General features: G+C 42.3%; 1 protein-coding gene across 1 annotated transcript in view; it reads right to left on the reverse strand.

Annotated features, from left to right (window-relative positions):
• Positions 1–3,590: 3,590 nt before the first annotated feature.
• Positions 3,591–26,155, reverse strand: part of Ddx43 (DEAD-box helicase 43) — a 34,696-nt gene continuing 12,131 nt past the window's right edge. Inside the window, exons 5-17 of the mRNA XM_048353690.1 lie at positions 25,956–26,037; positions 21,159–21,315; positions 20,721–20,839; positions 19,331–19,441; positions 18,320–18,461; positions 17,128–17,228; positions 14,513–14,600; positions 12,689–12,816; positions 12,413–12,522; positions 10,441–10,579; positions 7,317–7,404; positions 6,435–6,575; positions 3,591–3,631 (exon numbers count right to left, since the gene is read on the reverse strand). Coding sequence (XP_048209647.1) covers positions 6,462–6,575; positions 7,317–7,404; positions 10,441–10,579; positions 12,413–12,522; positions 12,689–12,816; positions 14,513–14,600; positions 17,128–17,228; positions 18,320–18,461; positions 19,331–19,441; positions 20,721–20,839; positions 21,159–21,315; positions 25,956–26,037 — 1,379 coding nt within the window. The 3' untranslated portion in view covers positions 3,591–3,631; positions 6,435–6,461. The remainder of the gene's footprint in view (positions 3,632–6,434; positions 6,576–7,316; positions 7,405–10,440; positions 10,580–12,412; positions 12,523–12,688; positions 12,817–14,512; positions 14,601–17,127; positions 17,229–18,319; positions 18,462–19,330; positions 19,442–20,720; positions 20,840–21,158; positions 21,316–25,955; positions 26,038–26,155) is intronic.

The raw sequence follows: 26,155 nt of genomic DNA on the forward strand, positions 1-26,155 counted from the left end.
CTTTAATGAGCCAGCAAAAAGCCAGAAGTGGAGCTGTGTCTCAAGTAGTAAGAGTACCAGCTTTGAGCAAAAAAGCCAAGTGGGAGCCCCAGGTCTTGAGTTCAAGCCCCAGTACCAGCACAAAAGCAAAACAAAAACACAACAGAGTATGTGGAAAGTTGTGAGATTCTGTATTGGAAGCCATGCCCTGTGCTAGATACTAGCATAGGCAAGGAAAAGACCTTTCTGTGTTGTTTCTACACGTCTTGAGGAAGTATATAGTCTTTCAGGAATAGGGAGCACTTTGTTATCAAGCAAAACTTATTTTTTTCTGTTATATGTATTTCTGGGAATGTTGTTACAAACTTGGAAAAAGAGGTGTTGGGTAAAGTATTCTCTATTGTATTCAAGCAGTGTTCAGCTGAGGGGTAACTGGTGTTCATTATTAGCTTTTTCCTGTTCACATGTTTTGCACATTTTTGTTTTATCTTTTCTCCTTGTTTTGTGGCTTAAAATTGTTTTCTTTGGGTCCTTTGTTGCTGTGTAGCAGATAATTTCTACCATGTGAATTGTCTTCACTTTAAAAAAATTCTTTCAGTAAACAAGATTTAAAAGTTCTTCTGGTTTGTGCTCTGTGTCTAACAACTTACTAGAATTGACCATACTGAGGGAAAATTTAGACACTGGAAGGAGTGTCTTAGGGACAATTATGAATAAATGGAAAAGTAGGCAACTAAAAGAATCTAGTGTACACAACATTAAAAAAATGTACACATGAAGCCAGGCACTGGTGGCTCATGCCTATAATCCTAGCTTCTCAAGATGCTGAGGTTCGAGGACTGAATGAAGTTCAAAGACAGACTAAGCAGAAAAGTCTGAGACTCTTCTTTCCAGTTAGCCACTAAAAAGCCAGAAGTAGAGCTGTGGTCAAGTGGCAGAGTCCTAGCACTGAATAGGAAAAGCTAAGCAACAAATCCTAAGCACTGAGTTCAAGCTCCAGTACTGGCACACATACATACACTGATTATATCAGGCCCTGGATTTTAATTCCCAGCACTAAAATTAAGGATCAAAGAAGTAGCTATAGTTTCATTTGAGAATATTGCCCAGGTGTATTAACAACACCACAGTAACACAAAAATTGAATATTAAGCCGGCTGCCTGTGGCTCACATTTGTAATCCTACTTACTCAGGAGGCTGAGATCTGAGGATCTCAGTTTAAAGCCAGCCTGGTCAGGAAAGTCTGTGAGACTCTTACCTCGTGCAAACCACTCAGAAAACCCAAAGTGGCGCTGTGGCTCAAGTTGTAGAGTGCTAGCCTTGAGCTGAAGAGCTCAGGGACAGTGCCCAGGCCTAGAGTTCAAGCCCCATGGTTGATCCAAACAACAACAACAACAAAAGAATACTAATCTTATTAACATTGTGATCATTACATTGGGGGGCATAAACCAAACAGCTTAGTGCCTATAGGATGATTCTGAAGTGTAGATGGAGTGGTAATTTTATTAGTTTCCTACTGCTAAATGGTACTCTGCCTCAAACACACATTTCAAAATTTCTGTGGGTCAGATGCTCATTGAAGTACTTTGTGTATCAGTCCTGGTGTGTACACACACACACACACACGAACAAAATTAATGTTGTTTGCAGGAAAACAGATGGAACTGGAGATCATGTTCTTGTTAGGTGAAATAAGCCAGAGTCAGAAAGACAAGTGTTTTCTTATTTCAGAATCCAGGTTTAAAAACAAATCAACAAACAGAAAGATAACATATACCAGTGGCATGATGACAGGGGTGGTAGGGGTGGGACAATAAGGTGGAGGAGGGGTATATGTGACTGAGATGTTTTGTACATGTATGAAAATGTCCCAATGAGACCCATTATTGTGTGAAATAAAAGACATACATGAGGATAAAGAACTCTTGCATATTTTGGCCTCCTGATTATTTTACTTGTTTCAATTCCAAAGTAGATGAAGTGTCATCATTTAAGAAAAGTCTACCTCAATAACTGACAGCAAATTCAAAATTAAATCACTATGCAGAAAGATAAACAATAAAACCCTTTTACTCTCAAGATGAACATTTATTAACCATCTTTTTCTTTTCCACTGCAGTGGCAACATCTGCAAAATCATTGAATTCTTTTGAGAAATTACTTTATTGTTTTAGAGCTGATGTGTAGCAAGGTTACCTTTCTGTAGGTCAGGTAATAAGTACATCTCCTTCCTTTTGCACAGTCTCTTGTTTCCTCGTTCCCTCTCGTTCCCTCCCACCCCGGCCGGCCTCTTGTGTAGTTCTCTCTCATCTACGTCCATTGCAGCCAGTGAGCTTCGCTGCTGCACTTTTCCACAGATTCTGTGCCCTCCCCCCACCTTCCCTCATTTGTGAACGTGAGTACACGTGTTTAAGGTAAAGAATACAGAGGCATCGGAAAACGAAAAAAGGGGCTGGGGATATGGCCTAGTGGCTAGAGTGCCTGCCTCATATACACGAGGCCCTGGGTTCGATTCCCCAGCACCACATATATAGAAAACGGCCAGAAGTGGTGCTGTGGCTCAAGTGGCAGAGTGCTAGCCTTGAGCAAAAAGGAAACCAGGGACAGTGCTCAGGCCCTGAGTCCAAGCCCCAGGATTGGCCAAAAAAAAAAAAAAGAAATTAAGGAAAAGGTCCTTTGTTTCCGCATCCTGGAGTTTGTTTATATAAGTATATATAATTTTACATACGTATGAAGAGGCCCTTGGGTACTGCAACTTGGTGACTTTCTCCTGAGACGATCCTCTTTTGGTCTCACTGTGAGTGCCTAGAATCCTGTATAATTCGTCATGACTTACTGCGTTTTAAATCTTAACTTCCGCACCTCAGGGAGAACATAGGCCATTTGTCTTGGCTTACCTCACTTAACATGACTTGTTTTAGTTCCATCTGTTTCCCTGCAAATGACATTATTGTATCCTATCCAGTGGCTGTGTAAAGTTCCATTGTGTACAGGTACCACGTTATCTGGCCGGCGTCTCGGTGGGCGCCATGTGGGCTGGGCGGCGGTGTCTTCACCATTTTGTGCGCTGCCAGCAGGGGTGGGGAGCGTCTTTACCATTTTCTGTGCTTGAGTGTGCAAATTATGAGGGTGGTTTTTTTTTTTTTTTCCCCAGTTCCTGTGATTCTCTGCATGCTCATTTGTTTGTGGTGTCGATCTCTTTGGGGGTAGCTGTGTGTTGGGACCCCAACTCTGGCTAGAGCACGCTAGGGTGATTCCTCACAGTGTTGGTGCCAAATCCTTTGAAGAATGACCTCAGCAGCATTGCAGGCGGGGCCTGGGTTTTGTTTTTGATGCAGGGGAGGGAAGCCAGGGCTTGGGTATGCTAGGCCAGTGCTTTACCAGGTAACCATAACTCTAGCCCTAAAAGTTTTCTTTTAAAGCAAAAAAAAAAAAAATACTTTGAGTAGGAAGGTTACATTTTTAATAATACCCATGAAAAAAGTCAACAAGTTTAAAATACTTTTGATTTTATTAAAGAAAGTACAAAATATCGAATTCTACATTTTAAAACACTATTATTTTAAGAAATCAGTCAAGTCTCTTCATACTGATAGTATGTTTCAGCATTTCCATTTTAAGTAGTTTCTATTTCTAAAAAAATCTTGAATTCTGAAAAATAAGCAGAAGAAAAGCAAATTACTACCCCTCATATTGTTTTCAAAGTTTCCGAGTGATGAAATGTCATAAAACTTACCATTCTGGGCCTGGGAATGTGGCTCAGTTGTAAATTGCTTGCCTACCATGCATGAAGTCCTGGGTTCCATTTCTCAGTACCACATAAACAGAAAACGCCGGAAATGGCCCTGTGGCTCAAGTGGCAGAGTGCTCGCCTTGAGCAAAAGAAGCTGAGGGACAGTGCCCAGGCCCTGAGTCCAAGCCCCAGGACTGGTAATCAAAAAAATTTTATTTTTGCCAGTCCTGGGGCTTGGACTCAGGGCCTGAGCACTGTCCCTGGCTTCTTTTTGTTCAAGGCTAGCACTCTACCACTCGAGCCACAGCACCACTTCTGGCTTTTTCCATAAATGTGGTGCTGGGGAATCAAACCCAGGGCTTCATGTATACGAGGGCAAGCACTCTACTGCTAGGCCATATTCCCAGCCCCACTATGGCTTTTTGTAAGTGACTTATTTCACTTAAGTACAGTATCTTGAAGATTTCAAGATTCATCTAGGCTGCAGCAGGGGACAAAATATTCTTCCATTTTAGTTCTATTTCTCACTTTTTAGTGGTTAATTGGAGATAATTAATTTAGTGGATAATTGGAGCCTGGCCTGGCAGGCTTTGAACTACAATAGTCAGATCTCAGTCTCTAGAGTAGCTAAGATTATAGTTGTGAGCTACTATTGCTGGCCTATTCTTTTTTTTTTTGGCCAGTCCTGGGCCTTGGACTCAGGGCCTGAGCACTGTCCCTGGCTTCTTCCCGCTCAAGGCTAGCACTCTGCCACTTGAGCCACAGCGCTGCTTCTGGCCGTTTTCTGCATATGTGGTGCTGGGGAATCGAACCTAGGGCCTCGTGTATCCGAGGCAGGCACTCTTGCCACTAGGCTATATCCCCAGCCCTTTTTTTTTTTTTTTTAAAGGCATGGTTAAGTGGATATAGGACCCTCATATACTTTCCTGTCCAGGCTGGCTTTGAACTGTAACTCTCAAATCTCCCTATTGAATAGCTAGGATTACACAGGCATGACTGACCCAGCTACACTTGGTCATTTTTGATGGTAGCCATCTTTTCTTTCTTTTTTCTTTCTTTTTTTTTTGGCAGTCCTGGGCCTTGGACTCAGGGCCTGAGCACTGTCCCTGGCTTCTTTTTGCTCAAGGCTGGCACTCTGCCACTTGAGCCACAGCGCCACTTCTGGCCATTTTCTGTATATGTGGTGCTGGGGAATCGAACCCAGGGCCTCATGTATACGAGGCAAGCACTCTTGCCACTAGGCCATATCCCCAGCCCCAGCCATCTTTTTTTGTGTAATGCTGGGGATTGAACCCAAGGCCTTGTGCCTGTTAAGCAAATGCTCTTTCCCTCAGCTTCATGCCTAGCTATTTGTTTTTTGTTATTATAAAGGTGATGCACAGAAGGGTTATAGTTATCTAACTCAGTTAATGAGTACATTTCTTTTCTTTTGGAAAATGTCATCCCTTCCCTTGCACTCTCTCAGTTTTTCCCTCCTCTTCCTACCCTAGTCATTTGCTTTTAACACTTAAAACATCATTTTGTTTGTTTTTGGAGACAAGAGTTTCTCAGTATAGCCCAGACTGACCTTGAGCTTTGGATTCGCCTGTCTCATCATCCCAAGTGCTGGGATTACAGGCATGTACACTACCTTGCCAGGTTCACTTACAGCATCTGAACTATGGCTCACATGTTTTACAGCTGTATAACATATTTACCACTGTTAGTTATGGAGCCCTCTAGTGGACATTGTGGTTAATCTTTTGCTACTACAAATATTACTGTGAAGGACTGAGTACAAACATACTTTTAGAATACACTGCCAGGAGAGGAACTGCTGAATCACAAGGTGGATGTATTTATACTGGATATATTACAAGTTTCTCAGAGGAGTGTATTATGCTTTTATATATACCCTTATACTTTTTTTTTTCTGTTGGTCATGGGGATTGAACTTAGAGCCTACACACTGTTTCTAAGCTTTTTGGCTCAAGGCTAGTGCTCTACCATTCTAGCCACAGTGCCACTTCTGGCTTTCTGGTGGTGAGTTGGAGGTAAGAGTCTTAGGGAATTTCCTGTCTGGGCTGGCTTTGAACTGCATTCCTCAGAGCTCAGCCTCCTGAGTATTACAGCCTCCTGGTATTACAGGCATGAGCCACCAGCTCCTGGCTTGCATCTGCTTTTAATAGTCTTTATTTACAATTTCAAGTTTATTTTCAACTCTGAATTAGCATTTCTAAAGATACATTGAATGTGATGAAACACCTAACAACTCTGAAGTTTAATGGCTCTGAGAGTGACTATAGATTGTAATACAAACACTACTAAAGCCTAGGTGTTTGGGAGATTTTGGGCAGTATAGAGATTTTAGGCTCAGGACCTCATGCTTGCTAGGCAAGTGCCTGTATCACTAAAGCCATGCTCCTATCTTTTAAAAAAAATTTCTCACTTTGCAAGTAATGTCTCTCTTCTTTCTTTATTTAATTATTTTGGTCAGATGCCAGGTGATTATAGTTCTCCTATGCATGGCTGCTCTCACGGCTGAGATTACAAGCACGTATCACCGTGTCAAACTTGATTTGATGAGATACGGAGTCTGGCTAACTTTTCCCAGGCTGGCCTTGGACTACAATCAGTCCTCCTGGATTTCTGACTCCCAAGTGGCTGCGATTACAGACACAAGTAAAACTTAGTTGTGAAAGGCAGGAATTTAAATGTCGATGTTATATAAATGGTATGTACCTCTGGCTGGGCAGTGCCCCAGAGACATTAGTAGAACTTCTGGGGCTTTCCTTGAGGTCTTCCCATTTTTTTTTCCATTTCTTTTTTCAGCTTATTTGCTTTGTATCTCTCAGCCATCAAGACAAGCTCTTCTGGAATACTCTGAAATGATTAAGTGTGGTTAGGATTCTGACTTCTTTTCTTCAATATGCCAAAATGCTCCCAGATCATAAAAAGATCGACACAACTAATGATGTGACACCTTCCCAAAACCAACAAAATGTTTCTCTGTGTCTGCTATGTCCTACATTAGGTCCAGGATATAGAACTCCACCCAACTACTCCTCCCTCCCTCCCTCTCTCCCTTCCTTTGTTCTGGTACTGGGGCTTGACCTCAGAGCCCTCATACTCAAGGCTGGTACTGTACCACTTGAAGCACAGTGCCACAGCTAGCTTCTTGCTGGCTAAATAGAGATAACAGTGCTCTTCCGATCTCCGCTTCCCGAGTAGCTAGGATTACAGGTGCAAGCCACCAGGGCCTGCCCTACCCATCTTAAGGCTGTTCTTCTCATAGCGCCCTCTAGCAGCTTCCTGGTGGGCTTCCCTTGCCTTTTTCTCTGGTGCACGCCACTCCCTATGGCTTGTGCTTCACCTCTGGGCCTGGCATGTTCCCCATGTTGGGACCCTTCCTACGTCATCTACAAGTCCTCGTCGCTACTCTGCCAGCTTCTGACTGCCATCCAATGAGGTTCTCGTTTATCTATTCCCATCCCTGCTGTCTCTGCCACGCTCCAGTCCTCGGAGCACGCGTCTGTCTGCGTTTGATAAGCAGTATGTCCCACTCCCTCGCTTAGGATGCCAGAAACACTGAGATGTGGACTGGAAAGAGTAGCATGCGCTCACCTGATTTGCTCTTTTCAGAATATTAATCAATTCAGTGGCAACCCTCCAATCATTTCTTGTGATAAGGGTAATGGACATGCCAGTCCTCCTTCAAGAGAGGGGAAAAGGGCTCATGTAATTTCTTTTAATAGTCTATATACATAACACAGTTCACATTGAAAATAGAGAAACAGAACCAGGCACTGTTGGCTCATGCTTGTCATCCTACTTAGGAGGCCAAGATCTGAAGTTTGAAGCCAGCCTGGAAAGAAATCTGCAAGACTCAGTCTCCTAATTAACCAGCAAAATGCTGGGATGGAGGTATGTTTTAAGCAGTAGAGTACCAGCTGTGAGCAAGCAAGCCAAACAAGCTCATGCTCAGGCCCTGTTCAAACCATGGTAATGGCACAAAAATTCCAGCTTTCCACACAAGTGTTATATATTAAGATCGAGAATCCCCTCAGTGGGAATTTAGAACCTAAATAGTCAGCCCTCAGTAGCCAAAGGAGCAGGGATCAAGACTCCATAAAGATTTAAGAATCTGAGGATGCTCAACCCCTTATATCCCTAGCATATGCAAAGCTTTTGCATATGACACACACATAGCCTCTTATTTTAGGTTACATATAGGTAAATTATATCACCTACCATAGCAGAGGTGCTACATGAATAGTTGCTATACTCTTACATTCTGGAAATAAGGGTGAAAATCTGTGTCTGTTCAATGCACCATTTTTTAGTAGTGCTGAGGTTTGAACTCAGGCCCTTGCACTTGCTGGACAATGTTCTACTGCTCAGCCACACATCTGGCTCCTTTTCTATCATGGTTATTTTATTTTATTTTTGTGCTGGTTTTAGGCCTTGAACTCAGCACATGGGCATTGTCGCTCAGTTTTTTTGCTCAAGGCTAGTGTTCTACCACTTAAGCCACACCTCCATTCTGGAATTTTGAGGGTTAATTGGAAGTAAGAGCCTTGAGTCCTTGCTTAGGCTGGCTTTGAACTGAGATCCTCAGATCTCCGCCTACCCAGTAGCTAGGATTGTGGGGGTGGGCCACCGACACTCAGCTTGCACTGACTGGTTCATTTTGCGATGGAGTCAGTGGTGCCTGGCAGATAGTCTCACATTTTGTCTGTGCCTGTGCCTTGACTGGGCTCTGCCTACTTTATGTTCACTGCTGTAGCTGGGGTGACAGGTACCTGCCACCATGCAGAGCTGCTTCCGTTGAGACGGAGCCATGTGGACTTTCCTTAGGATAACAAGTGCATGTCACTGCACCCAGCTATAGGTTGGTATGAGATGAACAACCCAGGGAATTATTTGTTTGTTTTTGTGCCAGTTCTGGGGCCTGAACTCAGGGCCTGGTCACTGTTTCTTAGCTTTTTTTAAAAATTAATTTTATTGACAAGGTGTTGTGCAAAATGGGTACAGTTACATAACAGGGCAGTGAGTACATTTCTTGTGATATCTTACAGCCTCGTTTTTCTTTCCCTTCTCTAGATCAGGTAGGCATATATACAATACCCAGTGTACCACAATCATACACAGTAGCCACGTGGCATACGCCAAAGGAAATTCACCTAGAACTTTAAATGTAACGTCAACAATAGAGTCCTCCTGTGTCCTTCTCTTGGAGTTGTTTTTGCTTATCCTTGTCTTATGTGATCATATGTACATAGCTGTTGAGCTATTGTGATCCACTGATAGGTCTATTCTAGACCTTTTTATTATGTTTAGTAGTTGTTTTTAGTAGTTGTTTTTAGATACATAATGTAAAGATGCTGACCCAAACATGTGGAAATACCATTTGACAAGAAGTTTTCTGTTTCACAGACCTGGTCTCTACTGTCCACGCCCCGCCCCACCCCCCACAGTCATATATCAAGGAGATCATGCCCCTTTGTTCTCTGTGTTCTAGGCTTGTCTTGCTCAACATTATTTGTTCAAGTTCTGACCATTTCCCTGTGAATACCAATATTTTATCATTTCTAATTGCTATGTAGTATTCCATTGTGTAGAGGTACCACATATTTTGGATCCACTCATCTGTAGAGGAGCATCTGGGTTGTTTCCATATTTTGGCTATTGTGAATTGTGCAGCGATAAACATGGAAGTGAAAATGTCTTTTTGATATCTTGGGGTTTGCTGTTTAGGATAGATGCCTAGGAGTGGTACGGCTGGGTCATAGGGTAGGTCTATGTTGAGCTTTTTGAGGAACCTCCATACTGTTCTCCAAAGTGGTTGTACTAATTTGCACTCCCACCAACAGTGGAGAAGGGTTCCTCTTTCCCCGCATCCCCTCCAACAGAGAAGGAATCTTGGTGTATATGCCTGGGCTGGCCTTGAACTTCAAACTTCCCAATCTCAGTCTCCCAAATAGCTAAGATTACAGGCATAATCTGTGCTTGGCCAGACATAGAAATTCTTTTTCCAATATCTTCTGTTTCTGATGGGTTGAGTGGGAGGATACAGAATCCCCAGTTTGGGAGGGCTAACTGTAATCTGTAGTTGTGTAAAACTGCCTGGTGTGTGTGTGTGTGTGTGTGTGTGTGTGTGTGTGTGTGTGTGTATGCCCACAGTAGCAAGGAAGAGTTCTTCTTTCATAACTCTGCCTGTTTATAGATTGTCCACAACAATGTAATCACCGGTACAGCCCTGTAAATTGGAAACAGAATAGAATCGCAAGCAGTTCCATGAAAGCAACCGTGGTAGAGATCTGGCTGATCAGAAGAGCAGGATCTGGTGAGGGAACACAGTATTTCCAAGCAATTTTTATTTTTTTTAAGATAACACTATTCTTGCCAGGTGCCAGTGGCTCATGCCTGTAAGGTAAACCAGTCACAGGCTGAGCGCTGAGAATCCCCCCACAAAGCCAGCCTGGGCATGCAAACTAGAGCAACTCTTATCTCCATGTAGCCAGCAAAAAGCCAGGCTGGCGGTGTGGCTTAAGTGGCATTCACTTTCACATTCACATTCACATTCAAGAGCCCTAGCTCTTGAATGAAAAAGCCAAGCAAGAGCACAGGGCACTGAGTTTAAGCCCCAGCACTGGCACACACACAAAAGGGGGGGGGGGGAAAGGTGTGTAAGGGGAGGGATGAGAATCCACACTGGTCTTTTTCCAGTGTGGGTTGTGTTACTTACCCCGCTCTCCCAGTACGTCCCACTCGGTGTATATATTCTTCGATGTTCCGTGGAAAATCGTAATTGTACACATGGGTGATATCGTGGACATCAAGACCGCGCGATGCCAAGTCGGTAGCGATTAGTATTCTCACCTTTCCTGATGAAAAGCCAAATGAATATCGACTCAGGCCTAAAGCAGCGCTAGCAAAGTGTGTTTACAACTAGGCATTGGCAGCTCACACCTGTGGTCCTAGCTACTCAGGAGGCTGAGATCTGAGGATCGAGGTTCGAAGCCAGCCCAGGCAGGAAAGTGTGAGATACTATTATCTCCAACTAAGCACCCAAAAGCTGGAAGTAGAGCCAAGGATCAGATGGTTAGGAACCAGCCTTGAGTAAAAAGCTGAGACAATGCTCAAGCCCTGAGTTCAAACACCAGTATTGGCACACGCATACACAGACAAAGTGTATTTATTCCTATTATTTGATCAGGAAAACGGAAAGGGGATTTTCCAGACTACTGGTAAGTTATAACACAAATGGTATTATGTCTCAGCAAGCAGACCCTGAACTATGTGAACTGTGTCACAGATGTATGCCTTTCAAGGAAACTGAGATATAACCTGCATTATAAGTATCTGTTCTTTTCATCTGTGCCAATACTAGGGCTTGAACTCAGGGCCTGGGCTTTGTCCTTGAACTTTTTTACTCAAGGATGATGCTTTACCACTTGAGCTGTAACTCCATTTCTGGTTTTTGATGGTTATTAAGAGTCTCACTGGGGCTGGGGATATGGCCTAGTGGCAAGAATGCCTGCCTCGGATACACGAGGCCCTAGGTTCGATTCCCCAGCACCACATATACAGAAAACGGCCAGAAGCGGCGCTGTGGCTCAAGTGGCAGAGTGCTAGCCTTGAGCGGAAAGAAGCCAGGGACAGTGCTCAGGCCCTGAGTCCAAGGCCCAGGACTGGCCAAAAAAAAAAGAGTCTCACTTTCCTGACTGGGCTAGCTTCAAACCATGATCCTCAGATCTCAGCCTCCTGAGTAGCTAAGGCTGAAGGCATGAGCCACTAGCATCCAGCTTGAATATTAGACCTTTTTAGAGTTTTATTGCTTAGTTCTTAGAGGTTTGATATAGTTGTCTTTTAAAATTTTTGCCAGGGGGCTGGGAATATGGCCTACTGGTAAAGTGCTCACCTCGTATACATGAAGCTCTGGGTTCGATTCCTCAGCACCACATATATAGAAAAAGCCAGAACTGGCGCTGTGACTCAAGAGGTAGAGTGCTAGCCTTGAGCAAAAAGAAGCCAGGGACAGTGCTCAGGCCCTGAGTCCACGCCCCAGGACTGGCAACAAAAACAAAATAAACAAAAATAAAATTTTTGCCAGTCCTGGGGCTTGAACTCAGGGCCTGGGCACTGTCTCTGAGCTTCTTTTCGCTCAAGGCTAGTGTCTACGACTTGAGCCACAGCGCTACTTCTGTCTTTTTCTCTTTATGTGGCACTGAGGAAGTTTATTTGTTTTGTTTTTGTTGCCAGTCCTGGGACGTGGACTCAGGGCCTGAGCACTGTCCCTGGCTTCTTTTGCTCAAGCACTCTACCTCTTGAGCCATAGTGCCACTTCCTGCTTTTTTCTATATATGTAGTGCTGAGGAATCGAACCCAGGGCTTCATGCATGCTAGGCAAGCACTCTACCACTAAACCACATTCCCAACCCTGATACAGTTCTTTAAAGCTTTGATATTAGAGATTTGATAGCTAGAGTCTACTTGTTAATTGTATAATTGTTAATTTGATATTTAGCGTGTACTTTGGGAACATGCGCTGAGGAGAGACCCTCGAAATGGGTTCCAAGGAAAGAGGCTGCCACTCAGTGAAGCTAGGCTGTGAGACTTATTTTAGACTTACTCGCTTATTTATTTATACGTGCTGGTCCTGGCATCTAGCTAGGGAACTTATTTTAAATGGCAGTGATATTGTGCTGTAAATGTACCTGTTTTAAAATTCTCTAGTGCCTTCTCCCGATCACTCTGCTCTCTGTTTCCATGCAGAGACTCTACTGATATTTGTCGAAGAATCAAGTCACTTGATAAGTGGTCAGCACTGAAGCAAAAGATCCAAGTTACGCAGATTACCATCAGTGTAGTAGCAAACAGATGAACTCACGCAACAGACAGGGGACCACCACTGAAAATTAGTAGGCACACAGACACAACTGTAAACAAACCATGCCCCATGATCACAATAGAGGTAGGAAGGAAATACCCACACAGCTTTTCTGCTCACGAAGACAATGACCTTGTCTTTGGGTGACATGCTCTCCAGGAATGTCTGGATATGAGTGCGCTTCTCTTCCTCGGTGGTGATGATTATATTCTGCTCCACTGTGCTCACAGCCTAGAAGATTCAAAGATCACAGTGTCAGGGTGAGGGGGAAACTCCATCATCAGCTTGAAAACCTGTCCATCATTCGCTCGTGTACGGAAAACCCAAAGGCAGAGATCTGAGCAAAATTACCTATTTCTCCTCGAAGACAGATGGCTCAGCTTTCTGCTTTGACATTTTATCCACTCAAAATATGGGTTGGGGACACCTAAATACCCTGCTTACAAAAATTATCTTCTGGGGCTGGGGATATGGCCTAGTGGCAAGAGTGCCTGCCTCATATACATGAGGCCCTGGGTTCCATTCCCCAGCACCACATATACAGAAAATGGCCAGAAGTGGCGCTGTGGCTCAAGTGGCAGAGTGCTAGCCTTGAGCAAAAAGAAGCCAGGGACAGTGCTCAGGCCAGGAGTTCAAGCCCCAGGACTGGCCAAAAAAACAAAACAAACAAAACAAAACAAAACAAAAATTATCTTCCTGCTGGGCACCGGTGGCTTATGTCTACTGTAATCCTAGCTACTTAGGAGGTTGATCTGAGGATCTAAGGGTTCCAAGTCAGCCTGGGCAGACAAATGTGAGAGACTTTTCTCCAATGAATCAGCAAAAACAAGCTGGAAGGGGAGCTGTGGCTCAAGTGGTAGAGTGACAGCTTTGAGTGAAAAAGCTAAGCAAGTGTGCAAGGCCTTGAGATGAAGCCACAATACTAGAGCAAAAAACAAAATCATCTTCCTGACACTTCCTTACAAAGTATGAGTAGATTATGACACTTGAGTTATCAATTCAGTATTTTGGCAATTTATTACAAAATTTCAAAACTGTTGGGTGCTGGTGGTTCGTGGCTGCAGTCTTAGCTACTCAGGAGGCTGGGATCTGGAGAATCAAGGTTCGAAGCCAGCCCAGGCTTGAAAGGTCTATGAGACTGCATTTCCACTTACTTAGTAACTAACACTGGGCTCTAGGCATGGCTAAAATGGTGGAGTGCCACGTGTGAGTAAGAAAGCTGAGGGAGACTGAGTGAGGTCCTGAGTTCAAGCAACACACACACACACACACACACACACACACACACACACACACACGAAAGAAAACTCAAAATGTTATTGGTAGCTGGGCACCGGTGGCTCACACCTGTCATCCCAGCTCCTCAGGAGGCTGAGATCTGAGGATCACAGTTTGAAGCCCATTTGGGCAGGAAAGTCCGTGAGACAGTTATCTCCAATTAACCAGCAAGAAAGCCAGAGTGAAGGTGTAGCTTGAGTGGTAGAGCATTGGTCCTGAGCAAAAGAAGCTGAGCGCAAGCACCCAGTTGGCTGAGTTCCACCGTTCCACTGAGTGCAAGCTCTAGGATGGGCACACACATACAGATATTATTGATGCCATTCTTCAACCCATAATGATTTAGAGCATGTATCTCCGCAGTAGCATTCACAGAAGGGAAATAACTAGGCATTTATACTGTCTCCGGAATGTTCCCAATCATTTTGTAAACTGTGTATTATTTTATACTTAGAGACTATTCGTCAACTGATAGAGCATAGAATAGACTTTAGGAGGGGTTTTTCCTGTTTTCTGTTTTTGGTGTTGGAGGTTGAACCCAGGGCCTCACACTTGCTAAATATACATCATACCACTGGGTAACACCCCTAACCCTTTTCCTACATGCTTTAACTAAGAAAAGTTTAATAGTAATAAAAGAAAATAAGCTTACAATCAGATCCAACGTGCCAACATAGACAATCATTGGTTCTTTCAAATAAGATTGTGCAAGGCGACGGACAGCATATGGCCAAGTAGCACTGGAAACAAGACACAACAACATTACAAACTAGTGCATGGTAGTGCATGCCCGTCATCCCAGCGCTCAGAAGGCTGAGACAAAAGGCTTTGTTTAATTCCAGGCTAGCCTGGACTACACAGTGAGACCCTGTGTCAAAAAAATTAAAATACACTACTAAATTTCCTTAAAAATAAATACTATGAACTAAAGTTATTCATAAATACAATTTTAATATTTCCACTTTCAATAAGTAAAATATATTGTATAGATAACTACTCAATGAACTTTCAAATAGGTTTAATAAAAAGGTTTTTATAGCGGGGTGCTGGTGGCTCATGCCTGTAATCCCTGCTACTTGGGAGGCTGACATCTGAGGACTGTGGTTTGAAGCCAGTCCATGCAGAGAAAGCTGACATCTCCAAATAACTACCAAAAGATCAGAAGTGGGGCATGGCTCAAGTTGTAAAGCACCAGCATTAAGCAAAAAAAAACCAAACAACACAAAACCCTAAAGGACAACACCTAGGCCCTGAGTTCAAGCCCCAGTACAGGTACACACAGACATACAAAAAGATTTTTATAACCCAAGGGTTAACAATCTCTACATGTTTTCAAGCAAATTTTAATCTATTGAAAGGTAATAAAGGAATTAGTGTTAGGTTAGTTTTACCTTGGCCTTTATAGACAAAAAAAAATCATTGTCATACAGTGTCAGCAAGCAAAACTATGTGCTTATGTCAAATACAAATTAGTTTTAAGTCAAGGGATATCTAAACTGAAACGGTTTTACAATCATGTATAAAATAATGGAAGCGAACACCTTCTGTATCTCCCAGTATTACAATGAAACCGAACTTCACTTTTCTTGAAATGGCAAGATTACAGAAACAGTAAGGGGAGTTAGATTTTTTCCCCTTCTTCCTTCTCTCCTCCCCTTCCCAATGTTTCTTTTTCCATTCATGTCAGTACTGAGGTTTGAACTCAGGGCCTGGAAGCTATTCCTTAGCTTTCTCAGTCAAGGCAGGTGCTCTTATCGGGTCAGCCACAGCTTCACGTCGGAATTTTTGGTGGTTACCTGGAGATTAAGCGCATCAAGGACTTTCTTGCCTGGGCTGGCTTTGAATCATGATGTTCAGATCTCAGCCTCCTGAGTAGCTAGGATTACAGGTGTGAGCCTGCAGTGCCTGCCTTAGTATATTTCTTAAGTATTAACTACCCTTAACAAATGAAGACAAAGGAGATGGCCCAGAAGAAATTAGTCTTTATAGATCAATTGCTCATAATTCAAATAACAATCATGACTTTCTCATGGATAAGAAAACGATCAGATGAGATCAGGCGCGTTCAGGGTGGTATGGCCGTAGAATAATTAGCACAGGTTCAGGCTAGTCACAGCAGAGGATCACAACAGTCCAATAGCTATGAAATGAACTCCATGTTATGGAAACGACTGTTATATCACTGTTGTAATTACTTTCAACATGCGATGTGAAACCATAGCTTCTATTACTGATGATCTTCTTGTATCCCTTCCTGTGGTTGTACCTGCACTATTTCTGTATCTTACCTGAGTACATTGGAAACCGTGTATACTGGTATTAGAACTAGGAAACTGAAAGGGAATGCCAAAATTGAGAGACACAGGGTAAAAAGACAAATGACTACAAAAGCAATACTTGCAAAACTGTTGGGTGTAAATCAACTGAACAACTCATGGGGGGGAAAGTGAAAGGGGGAGGGGCGAATGAGGGACGAGGTAACAACAGTATAAGAAATGTATTCTTGGGCTGGGGATATAGCCTAGTGGCAAGAGTGCCTGCCTCGGATACACGAGGCCCTAGGTTCGATTCCCCAGCACCACATATACAGAAAACGGCCAGAAGCGGCGCTGTGGCTCAAGTGGCAGAGTGCTAGCCTTGAGCGGGAAGAAGCCAGGGACAGTGCTCAGGCCCTGAGTCCAAGGCCCAGGACTGGCCAAAAAAAAAAAAAAAAAAAAAAGAAATGTATTCAATGCCTAATGTATGAAACTGTAACCTCTCTGTACATCAGTTTGACAATAAAAATTAAAAAGAAAAAAATGAGTATTCAAATGTTCAGCTCTAAGGACGGGTGAACACTTTTGCAATGCAGGATTTGTCCATAAAAAGCAAACATTTTTGAATAAAACCCTATCTGAGCAGGCACTGGTGGTTCTTGATTATAATCCTAGCTACTGAGATCTGAGGATCCTAAAGCCAGCCTGGACAGAAAAAACCTTGAGACTCTTAACTCCACTTAAGCAGCAAAACTCTTGTGGCTTTAGTGCTAGAGCACCAGCATTGAGTGAAAAGCGGAGAGCACCCAGGTCCTGAGTTCAAGCCCCAGTACCAGCAAAACAAACAAAACCCGATTTGTACCTAAGGAAAGCTGATAGTCAAGAACAAAGCAGGTACTGAAACCGTGAACTTCACATTATTTTAGGTAATGCTCTCAAATATTGCAAAGAAATAAACTAAACAGAATGGGCATTAATCTGCCAACTTCATATAATAATTAGGCCAACCTACCTTGTCATAATTGTCTGCCTGTCTGGGCGCACATCTAACAAAATCTTCATTATCTGTGGTTCAAATCCCATGTCCAGCATCTTGTCTGCCTCATCTAAAACCTGAATTCACAGTGAAGAAGGTGGCTGGTCATGCTTTGTGTTTCTTAGGAATCTAACACTCATTTCCTCCCACAACCTAAGCTACTATGTTAATTTCTCCATAGAAATTAAGATAACGGAGCTACTTGCAGTTATCAGACATAACCAGTCCATTTATTTTACTTGGCCCTCCGATAGCCCAAATCTAGTGATAAAATTAAAATGTTTTAGGCAGTTATCAATGGCTCACACCTGTAATCAAGAGGCTGAGAACTGAGAAATGGACTGAAGCCAGCCTGGGAAGAAAAGTCTGAAATCCTTATTTCTAATTAATGAGTAAAAAGGAAGTGGAGGTGTGGCTCACATGGTAAAGCCCCATCCTTTTTTTTTTTTTTCCTGGTTGTGGGGCTTGAATTCTGGGTCTGGGTTCTGTCCCTGAGCTTCTTTTTCTCAAGGCTAGCACTCTACCACTTGAGCCACAGTGCCACTTCTGACTTTTCTTGAGTAGTTTATTGGAGATAAGACTTTCCTGTCTGGGCTGGCTTTGAACCCTGATCATCAGATCTCAATCTCTTGAGTACTAGGATTGCATGGGTGAGCCACAGGCTCCTGGCTTAAAGCCCTCTCCTTGATCAAAAAATTAAGCAAGTGTATGAGACCCTGAATTGAAGTCCCAGTATGAGCAAACACACACATACACACATGTAATAAATAAAAATAATGCCTGTAATCCTAAATTCTCAGGAGGCTGAGACTTAAGGATTGAAGCATGAAAGTCTAGTCCAAGCAGGAAAGCCTGTGAGATTCTTATCTCTGATTAGTACCAAAAAGCTGGAAGTGGGAATGAGGTTCAAGTGGTAGAGCACTAGCCTTGAGGCAAACAACTAAGGAACAGTGCTTAGGTCCTGAGTTCAAGCCCCAGTACAGGCGCGTACACACACACACATAAAATTAAAATGAAAATGTCTAATCTAATTAACATTCTATGTAAAGGGAATGAGAATTACTCCAGGAATCTAAAACTGGTATAATGAAATAGCCATCCTAAAAAGCTTTTTTAACAATAGTTCATTGGCTTCCCAGTATTCCAAACCCCCATTCTGTATTATTACCAAGTAGGTTACACTTTTCAGGTTGACAAAGTTATTCATTTGTAGATCATTCAGTCTTCCAGGAGTTGCAATAATGATGTCTACACCTTTTGAAATATCTTGTATTTGTGCATCTCTATCTCCACCACCGTATATACAAACACTTAAAAAAAATCCAGAGGTTCACGTTTAGGCAAAGAATAACCTATTACAACCTATTACAAAATCCCAACCAACCTAAGCATATGGGTATGCAATAAAATGAACCATGCTCACACCATGACTTCATGGCTACGGTTGGTTGACTGGATCGGGAGTAGGGCAGGTGCCTGACCCATGATGAAGTTATAAAATGGAGACAAAAGCAAGAACTCCTGTGGTTTATTGTTCAGCAGGGTGATTCTGGATGACAGTGTGCTGTATGTGTCAGAGAGCTATGAAGAGCCAGTGTAATGTCTGTAATCCTCAAGAGGCTGAGATCTGAGGATCATAGTTTGAAGCCAGCCCAGGCAGGAAAGTCTGTGAGACTCTCATATCCAATAAACTACCGGAAAGCTGGAAGTGGAGCCGTGGCTCAAGTGGTAGAGTGCTAGCTTTGGGAAAAAGCAGCTCAGGGACAGACTGCAGACCCTGAGTTCAAGCCCCAGGACAGCACCAGAAACAGAAAAGAGAAAACAAAAAGCTACAAAGAATTTTCATCATAAAATACATGATAAATCATGATAAATGCTGGGGAAAACATGCCGAATCTGATTTCAGTATCACACACACATACTATAAATATATATATATATATATATACACACATAAATGTATGCTACCCTATTAAAAAGTATGATTTTGTTATGAACTGATTAAAAATTGATTTATAGGGCTGGGGGAGTAATAACTCAGTGGTAGAACATTTGCTTATTATCAAGTTCAAGATTTGTTCGATCCTTAGAGTCACAAAAAATTTAAATTTCAATAACTAAAATGTCTCCCTCGATGCCTGCATATATGTGTATAGCAATGAGCCTGGAGAGGACTCACCTTTTAAGACCTTTATATGAATATTTAGAACACTCGGCTTCCACCTGAAGAGCTAATTCCCGGGTAGGTGTAAGGACTAACATGCCTGGTCCGTTTCTTTTTTCTCTAGCTCTTTGAAAAGGAAACATTCATATTAAAATCCTTGTCTCAGATGTATGGCTAATTCATTTAGTGAAAAATTTGTTTAATTAATAGATATTAATTTTGGAGGTATTGGGGACTGGACTCAGTGCAGTGAGTACCAAAATCAGACACATCCAGACATATTTGCTCTTTCTGTCAGTTTAAGAGTATAGACTTTGCTTTACTAATTGTAATTCATATACCTTAGAAAAAGCATATGGTAGCTTGATGGTCTTTTCTCCCTCCCTCCGTCCCTCCCTTCCTCCTGTCCTTTTGTGTGTGTACTGGAACTTGAACTCAGGGCCTCATACTCTTGCTTGGCTTTTTTCCTTGAGCCTGGTGCTCTGCACCTCTACTTCCAGCTTTTTGGTAGTCAATTGCAGATAAGAGTCTCATGGACATTCCTTCCCAGGCTGGCTTTGAACCATGATTCTCAGATCTTAAGACTCCTAAGTAGGGCTGGGAATGTGGCTTAGCAATACAGTGCTTGCCTCGCAAGCATGAAGCCCTGCGTTTGATTCCTTAGCACCACATAAATAGAAAAGCTGGAAGTGGTGCTGTGGCTCAAGAGGTAGAGAGCTAGCCTTGAGCAAAAAGAAGCCAGGGACAGTGCCCAGGCCATGAGTTCAAGCCCCAGGAATGGTAAATAAAAAAAGATTCATGAGTAGCTAAGATTGAAAGTGTGAGCCACCAGAACTGACTGCACAGGTTTTTATAAACTGGTTCAGATGACAGAAACACAGCTCCTATCAAGTGGGGAAACAGATAATGAGCCACGTACATCATAATCCCAGTGTCCAATACGACACTAATAGCCCTAAAGTCCCTAATGGCCAATGAAAAGCCCACTGAATATTTTATTTAATGACTTTTTCACTAGCATTTAATTTCAAATGTCACACATTTTCTCACTGAAATAGAGAACTGTATTAGACAACTTATTTGTCCAGTTTTATTTTAAAATTTTTATGTCAGACAATTTAAATAGTTTGATGACCATACTTCTCAATTAAGACTTTTGGTAGATAAAACCTGTTGCTTCCTGAAAGTGTTTTCCCAATTAGGACATTCCATTTTCTTTTGGTGGTACCGGGGTTTGAACTCAGGATTTCACACTTGCTAGGCAAGTGCTTTACTGCTGAGCCACGCCTCTAGCCCTTGTTTCTCCATTTCCCTTTGGCCTGATGATATACTTGTGCATTTTCTGGCAACTTTCCAAGCATCAATTAAACCCCTGTGAAGAAAACTCAGCCAACAGAATTCTTACACTGGTTGAGAGTCTAGATGAATAAATCCAGGCATTAAATATGACAGTGTCTTCCCTGTTCCGGTTTGTGCTACTCCAATAAGATCTATTCCTTGCAAAACTATTGGCCATGACTGTGACTGAAAAACAATGATAAATATGATAAATATTAAAACAAAAAATGCATATCTTTTTTTTTTTGGCATCCCTTACCGTCCCCATTTTCCCAGCTCCTTTCAACAGATTTTTTTTTTTAAATATTCTTCTGCCTTGAGATAAGAGTCTCAGAGACTTTCCTGTCTGGGTTGGTTTCAAACCTCAGTCCTCAGATCTCAGCCTCCTGAGTAGCTAGGATTACGGTGTGAGCCCTGGTAATTTAACTTGTAACAGTCAGATACAACTTGAGGGAAAGAAAAAAAATCCTATTCAGTAAAGTGTGAGAATTTGAAGAAAGCATACCTGAATTGGTGTTGGATTTTGAAAACCTGCCTTTTTAATGTTTTCCATCACTTCAGGGTAACTTTGAAAGGCATCTTCAAATTTACAGGTGGGATTGGGGATACGACGTTTCTCTCCCTCTTTCAAGTCATCACATGTTATATTAAAATTTTCCTTCCTGTACAGAAAAATGTAAGGATTAATAACATTATTCCCCAAGAAAGACTTTTTTTTGTTTCAAAACCTGTTCAAATCATACCTAGAAATTCAACTGCAACAGATTGAAACCAAACTGTTTGAAAATTCACAGTGGAACACACTAAAAAGCAACCACATTTAGGAGGTCAAGGCAGAAGGATCACAGATTGAGGCCAGCTTGAGGTACACTGCAGAGGTGTCTCAAAAACAGAAAAAAGGAAAGAGAAACAGGTGCCCGGCAATGTAAATTATATAGATGAGGAATGAGCCAGTAAAATGAACAAAAATGAAAGATCATGAAAAATGAAACCAGAAACCCATGGGCTTCCTAGAATTCAAAACTACCGTGAGAACCTGCAGTGATCTCCATGTGTTCTCCTCTTTTCTGGTGATTCCAGGATGGCAACTCAGGGGCTTGCCCTTGCTTGGCTTGCCTGCCAACAGCGGGCACTCTACCGCGTGAGCCATGTCTCCAGTCCTGGGTCTTTGCTGGAGATGGAGCCTCTTGGACTTTCTTTGCTTGAGTTGGCTACGGACTGTGATTCCCCCAGTCTCAGCCTCTCAAATAGCTCGGATAACAGGAGTAAGCCTCTAGCACCCAGGGGATTCTAATTGGAGGCCAAGCCAGGCAAAAGGCTTGTAGGACTCCATCTCAATCAGTAAGTCAGGCACGATGGTGTACAGCTGTCACCCCGGCTACACAGAAGGCCATTATGAATGAGAATGCAGCCCAAGCAATCGTCAGGCAAAAATGCCTAACACGACTTGGGAAATAACTAAAGTAAAAAGATGAAGATTTGTTTAGGAATAGTTGCATCCTTTTTCTTTTTGGAAGTAATAATGTTTGAAGTCCAGGCCTTGGCATTTGCTTGACTGGCCTTCTACTGCTGAGCCGTGACCTGGATTTTTCTTTTTTTCCAGTTGGGCTTGAACTCAGGGCCTGGGCTTTGTCCCTGAGCTCTTTTGCTCAAGGCTAGTGCTCTACCACCTTGAGGCACAGTTCTACTTTCGTTTTAAGTGGAGGTAAGAGTCTCATATTGAGCTGGCTGGGAATGTGGCTTAGTGGTAGAGTGTGTGCCCAGCATGCATTAAGGTCTGGGTTCGATTTCTCAGTACCACAGTAGACAAAAGAGGCCGGAAATGGTGCTGTGGCTCAATTGGTAGAATGCTAGCCTTGAGCCAAAGAAGCTCAGGGACAGTGCTCAAGCCCCAGGACTGGCAAGAAAAAAAATCCCCAAGATGGTACTAAAAAAAGTAGTTACTTAAGGCACATATGCCCAATAGTCAAGTGTTTTGTCATGGAAAACATAAAGCCAAAAGTGCTACTGGGTGACAAGGTTCAAGTATAAAGTACTTGCCTAGCAAGTGTGAGGCTTGGAGTTCCAACTCTAGTACCAGCAAACAAAAAATAAAAAAACAAGCTGTGGTAAATGCAAGATGGGTAAGGTTGTTGCTAGCATACTGTTTTACAGGGTTTTATTTATTTATTTATTTTTGGTTGTTGTTGTTTTGGGTTTTTTTCCCCCTGTGCTGGTACTTGGGCTTGAAGTCAGCCTTGAGCTCTCTTGGCTTTTTTTGCTCAAGGATAGTACTCTACCACTTGAGCCACATCTCCACTTGCAGCTTTTTAGTGGTTAATGGGAGATAAGAGTGGCCCAGACTTTCTTGCCTTGGCTGGCTTTGAACTGTGATCCTTAGATCTCAGCTTCCTGGGTAGCCAGGATGATGGGTGTGAGCCACTGGCACAGGGTCAGTTTCTACTTTTTTTTTTTTTTGTTTTATTTTATTTTTTTAGTTTCTACTTGTTTTTTACCCCACTAACAAAAAAAGGCAAAGGGTGAACCAATTTAACAGTGACACTTTACAACTTGGGGGTGGGGGGCAGGAGAAAATGAGGGAGGGGGTAACACTGTTCAAAAAGAAATGCACACATTACCTGACTTATGTGACTGTAACCTCTCTGTAATCACCTTTACCATCAAAGTAAAATCAAAGGAAATAATCATGAGGAAAAGAAATGAAATCGATGCATCCACATGACAAAACAAAAAGCAAAAAGGGGCTGGTGGTGGGTTTCTGGTGCTGAGGAAGGAGGTCTGGCACATAGTAGGCAAACATTCTGCTGCTGAGCTAGAATCTCAGACCTAGTAAGCTTTTATCAAGTAGTATACTCTAAAATGGGGGGGAGGAATGTCCCAGCCCCCACATTGCTTAGGACATGGTGAGAAAGACACACCCACCACACACACATATAATATATATATATATATTTTTTTTAATTAATTAATTTTTTTTTGCCAGTCCTGGGCCTTGGACTCAGGGCCTGAGCACTGTCCCTGGCTTCTTTTTGCTCAAGGCTAGCACTTGGCCACTTGAGCCACAGCGGCTTTTTCTATATATGTGGTGCTGGGGAATCAAACCCAGGGCTTCATGTATATGAGGCAAGCACTCTTGCCACTAGGCCACATTCCCAGCCCCCACACATACTTCTTGTATGCTTCTTGCTGCCAACTCTGGCCTCTTGAGTGTGCTGGTAATTTGTGTGTTTGTGTGTGTGTGTGTTCTGCAGTTTGAACTCTGGGCCTTGAGCTCCTCTGAGTTGTTTTGCTCATAGTTAGACCTTTACTATGTGAGCCATCTTTTAGCTTTTTTATGGTTAGAGACAAGAGTCTCCCAGATGTGTCTGCTCTGGCTGGCTCCAAAGAGAAGCCCTGCTCTAAAATGACCATTAAAAGCACAGAGGTGGGGGGGGTTGTTGGGGAGGAGGAAAGTGGGGAGAAAAATGAAGGAGGAGGTAACAAGTTTGACAAGAAATGTACTCACTGCCTTACATATGTAACTATAACCCCTCTATACATCACCTGGACAATAAAAATTAAAACAAAAAAAGAAAGCATAGCAGATACATAAACCAGTATCACACTGGTTTACTTTCAAGCACTATGGACAGTATATAATCATATGCCATACTTTTTTCCCCCACTTTCTGGGTTTGAACTCAGGACCTGGGCGCTGTCCCTGAGCCTCTTTGTACTCGAGGATAATGCTCTACCACTTGAGCCACGGAGCCACTTCCATCTTTTTCTGAGTAGTTTATTGAATATAAGAGTCACACCAACTTTCTTGCCCAGGATGGCTTTGATCTTCAGATCTCAGCCTCCCGAGTAGCTAGGATTACAAGTGTTAGCCATCAGCGCCTGGCTATATGCCATACTTTTGACTGGCAGCAAAGTAGGTCTGTTTACACAACACTACAACTCCTTAGCAATGAACTGTGGTGTTACGATACCTGTAAAACTCATGCAGCAAGAGAAGTTTTTCTGTTGCATTGTAATCTTGTAGGATCACTATCATGTATGAAAGTTCATGTCACTTGATACCTCTGTTAGTACCTCCAGTTCCTCAACTATACAACTCAGATTAGCTGAATACTAGTGGCTTACACCTGTATCTCTAGATATTCAGGAGCTGAGATTTGAGGATCAAGGTCCAAAGCCAGCTAGGGCAGAAAAGACCATGAGACTCCTATTTCTAGTTAGCTACCAAAAAGCCAGAAGTGGGCAGTGCCTCAAGTGGTAGAGAGCCAGCCTTGAGCAAAGAAAACTAAAGGACAGAGCTCAAGCCCTGAGTTCAAGACCCATCACACACACTCAATGGCTACATATGGCTACTCTAGACATAATAATAGACCAGTTTCCAACATGGTAGTATGGTTTGTGTTTTGTTTCGTTGAGATAGTCTTGCTGATTAGCTCAGGCTGGCCTTGAATTCCAACCTTGTGAGTGCTAGGATTGCAGGAAGGTGCCACTGGTCGCAATATGTTTTCTTAAATACCAATGCTTGAAAACGTATCCTGTAGGATAAGACCAAGTTTTTAACTGAATAAACATTTATGTTTGTGTATTCAAATACCATCATATCAAATATACTTCAAATACAATCATATTAAATCTCTGCCTCAAGAATTAACTCTACTACCCATTTTCAAGCTACTGAAAGTGTATTCCTTTCCTCGTGAACTTTTCTACCACGTTCACTTTTAAAAAAAAAGTTGAATTCACAACATGGTGTATGAATTAAGTTGCATGTTCTCAAGAAAGTAAAATTTTAATTTAATATATAAAGTTTACTAAGTGATATAGAGTATGACATGTGATACAGAAATATTAAAATTTCAAAACAGATACATTGTTACATTGATCTTATTTAAAATATATTAACATTGTTTCAGGTGACCGTCTTTCAGAGTGTATATAAAACATCCATCTATAAAATTTATCAAAATGTTATGCTTTATGAATAAAAATAACCAAACCAAATGAGTTTAGCCAGGCTCTAGTGGCTCATGCCTATAAGTCTAGCTATGCAGGAGGCTGAGATCGGAGTATACCAGTTCTAAGCCAGCCCGTGGAAGAAAAGTCCTTGGGAGTCTTACCTCAAACTACTCACCAAAAAGCAAGAACTGGACCTATGGCTCCAATGATAAGAGAGCCATCCTTGAGAAACAAAAGCTCAAGGACAGCACCCAGGTCCTGAGTTCAAGCCCTAGCACCTGAACAAAACAACAATAACATTAATATAAAAACACATTTAATGAGGTAATAAAACAAAATCACTCACCTCCAAGTATCTATTTCCACTTGTGACATTGAGCTTGTTGTTTCTGACTCTATGTAAAAGTTTTTCTTAATTGGGGGCAAATCTGGGAAAAAGATAAAAACTCAAAATGTTGATAAATAATGAGAATCACATTTCATTAACATTTCTTCAAAGCTACAGAAATTGACACAAAATGTGTACTATGTAAAGTATGTACTAAG

Source organism: Perognathus longimembris, chromosome 9 (genome assembly GCF_023159225.1).
Source record: "Perognathus longimembris pacificus isolate PPM17 chromosome 9, ASM2315922v1, whole genome shotgun sequence".
In the NCBI taxonomy this organism is placed as follows: domain Eukaryota; kingdom Metazoa; phylum Chordata; class Mammalia; order Rodentia; family Heteromyidae; genus Perognathus; species Perognathus longimembris.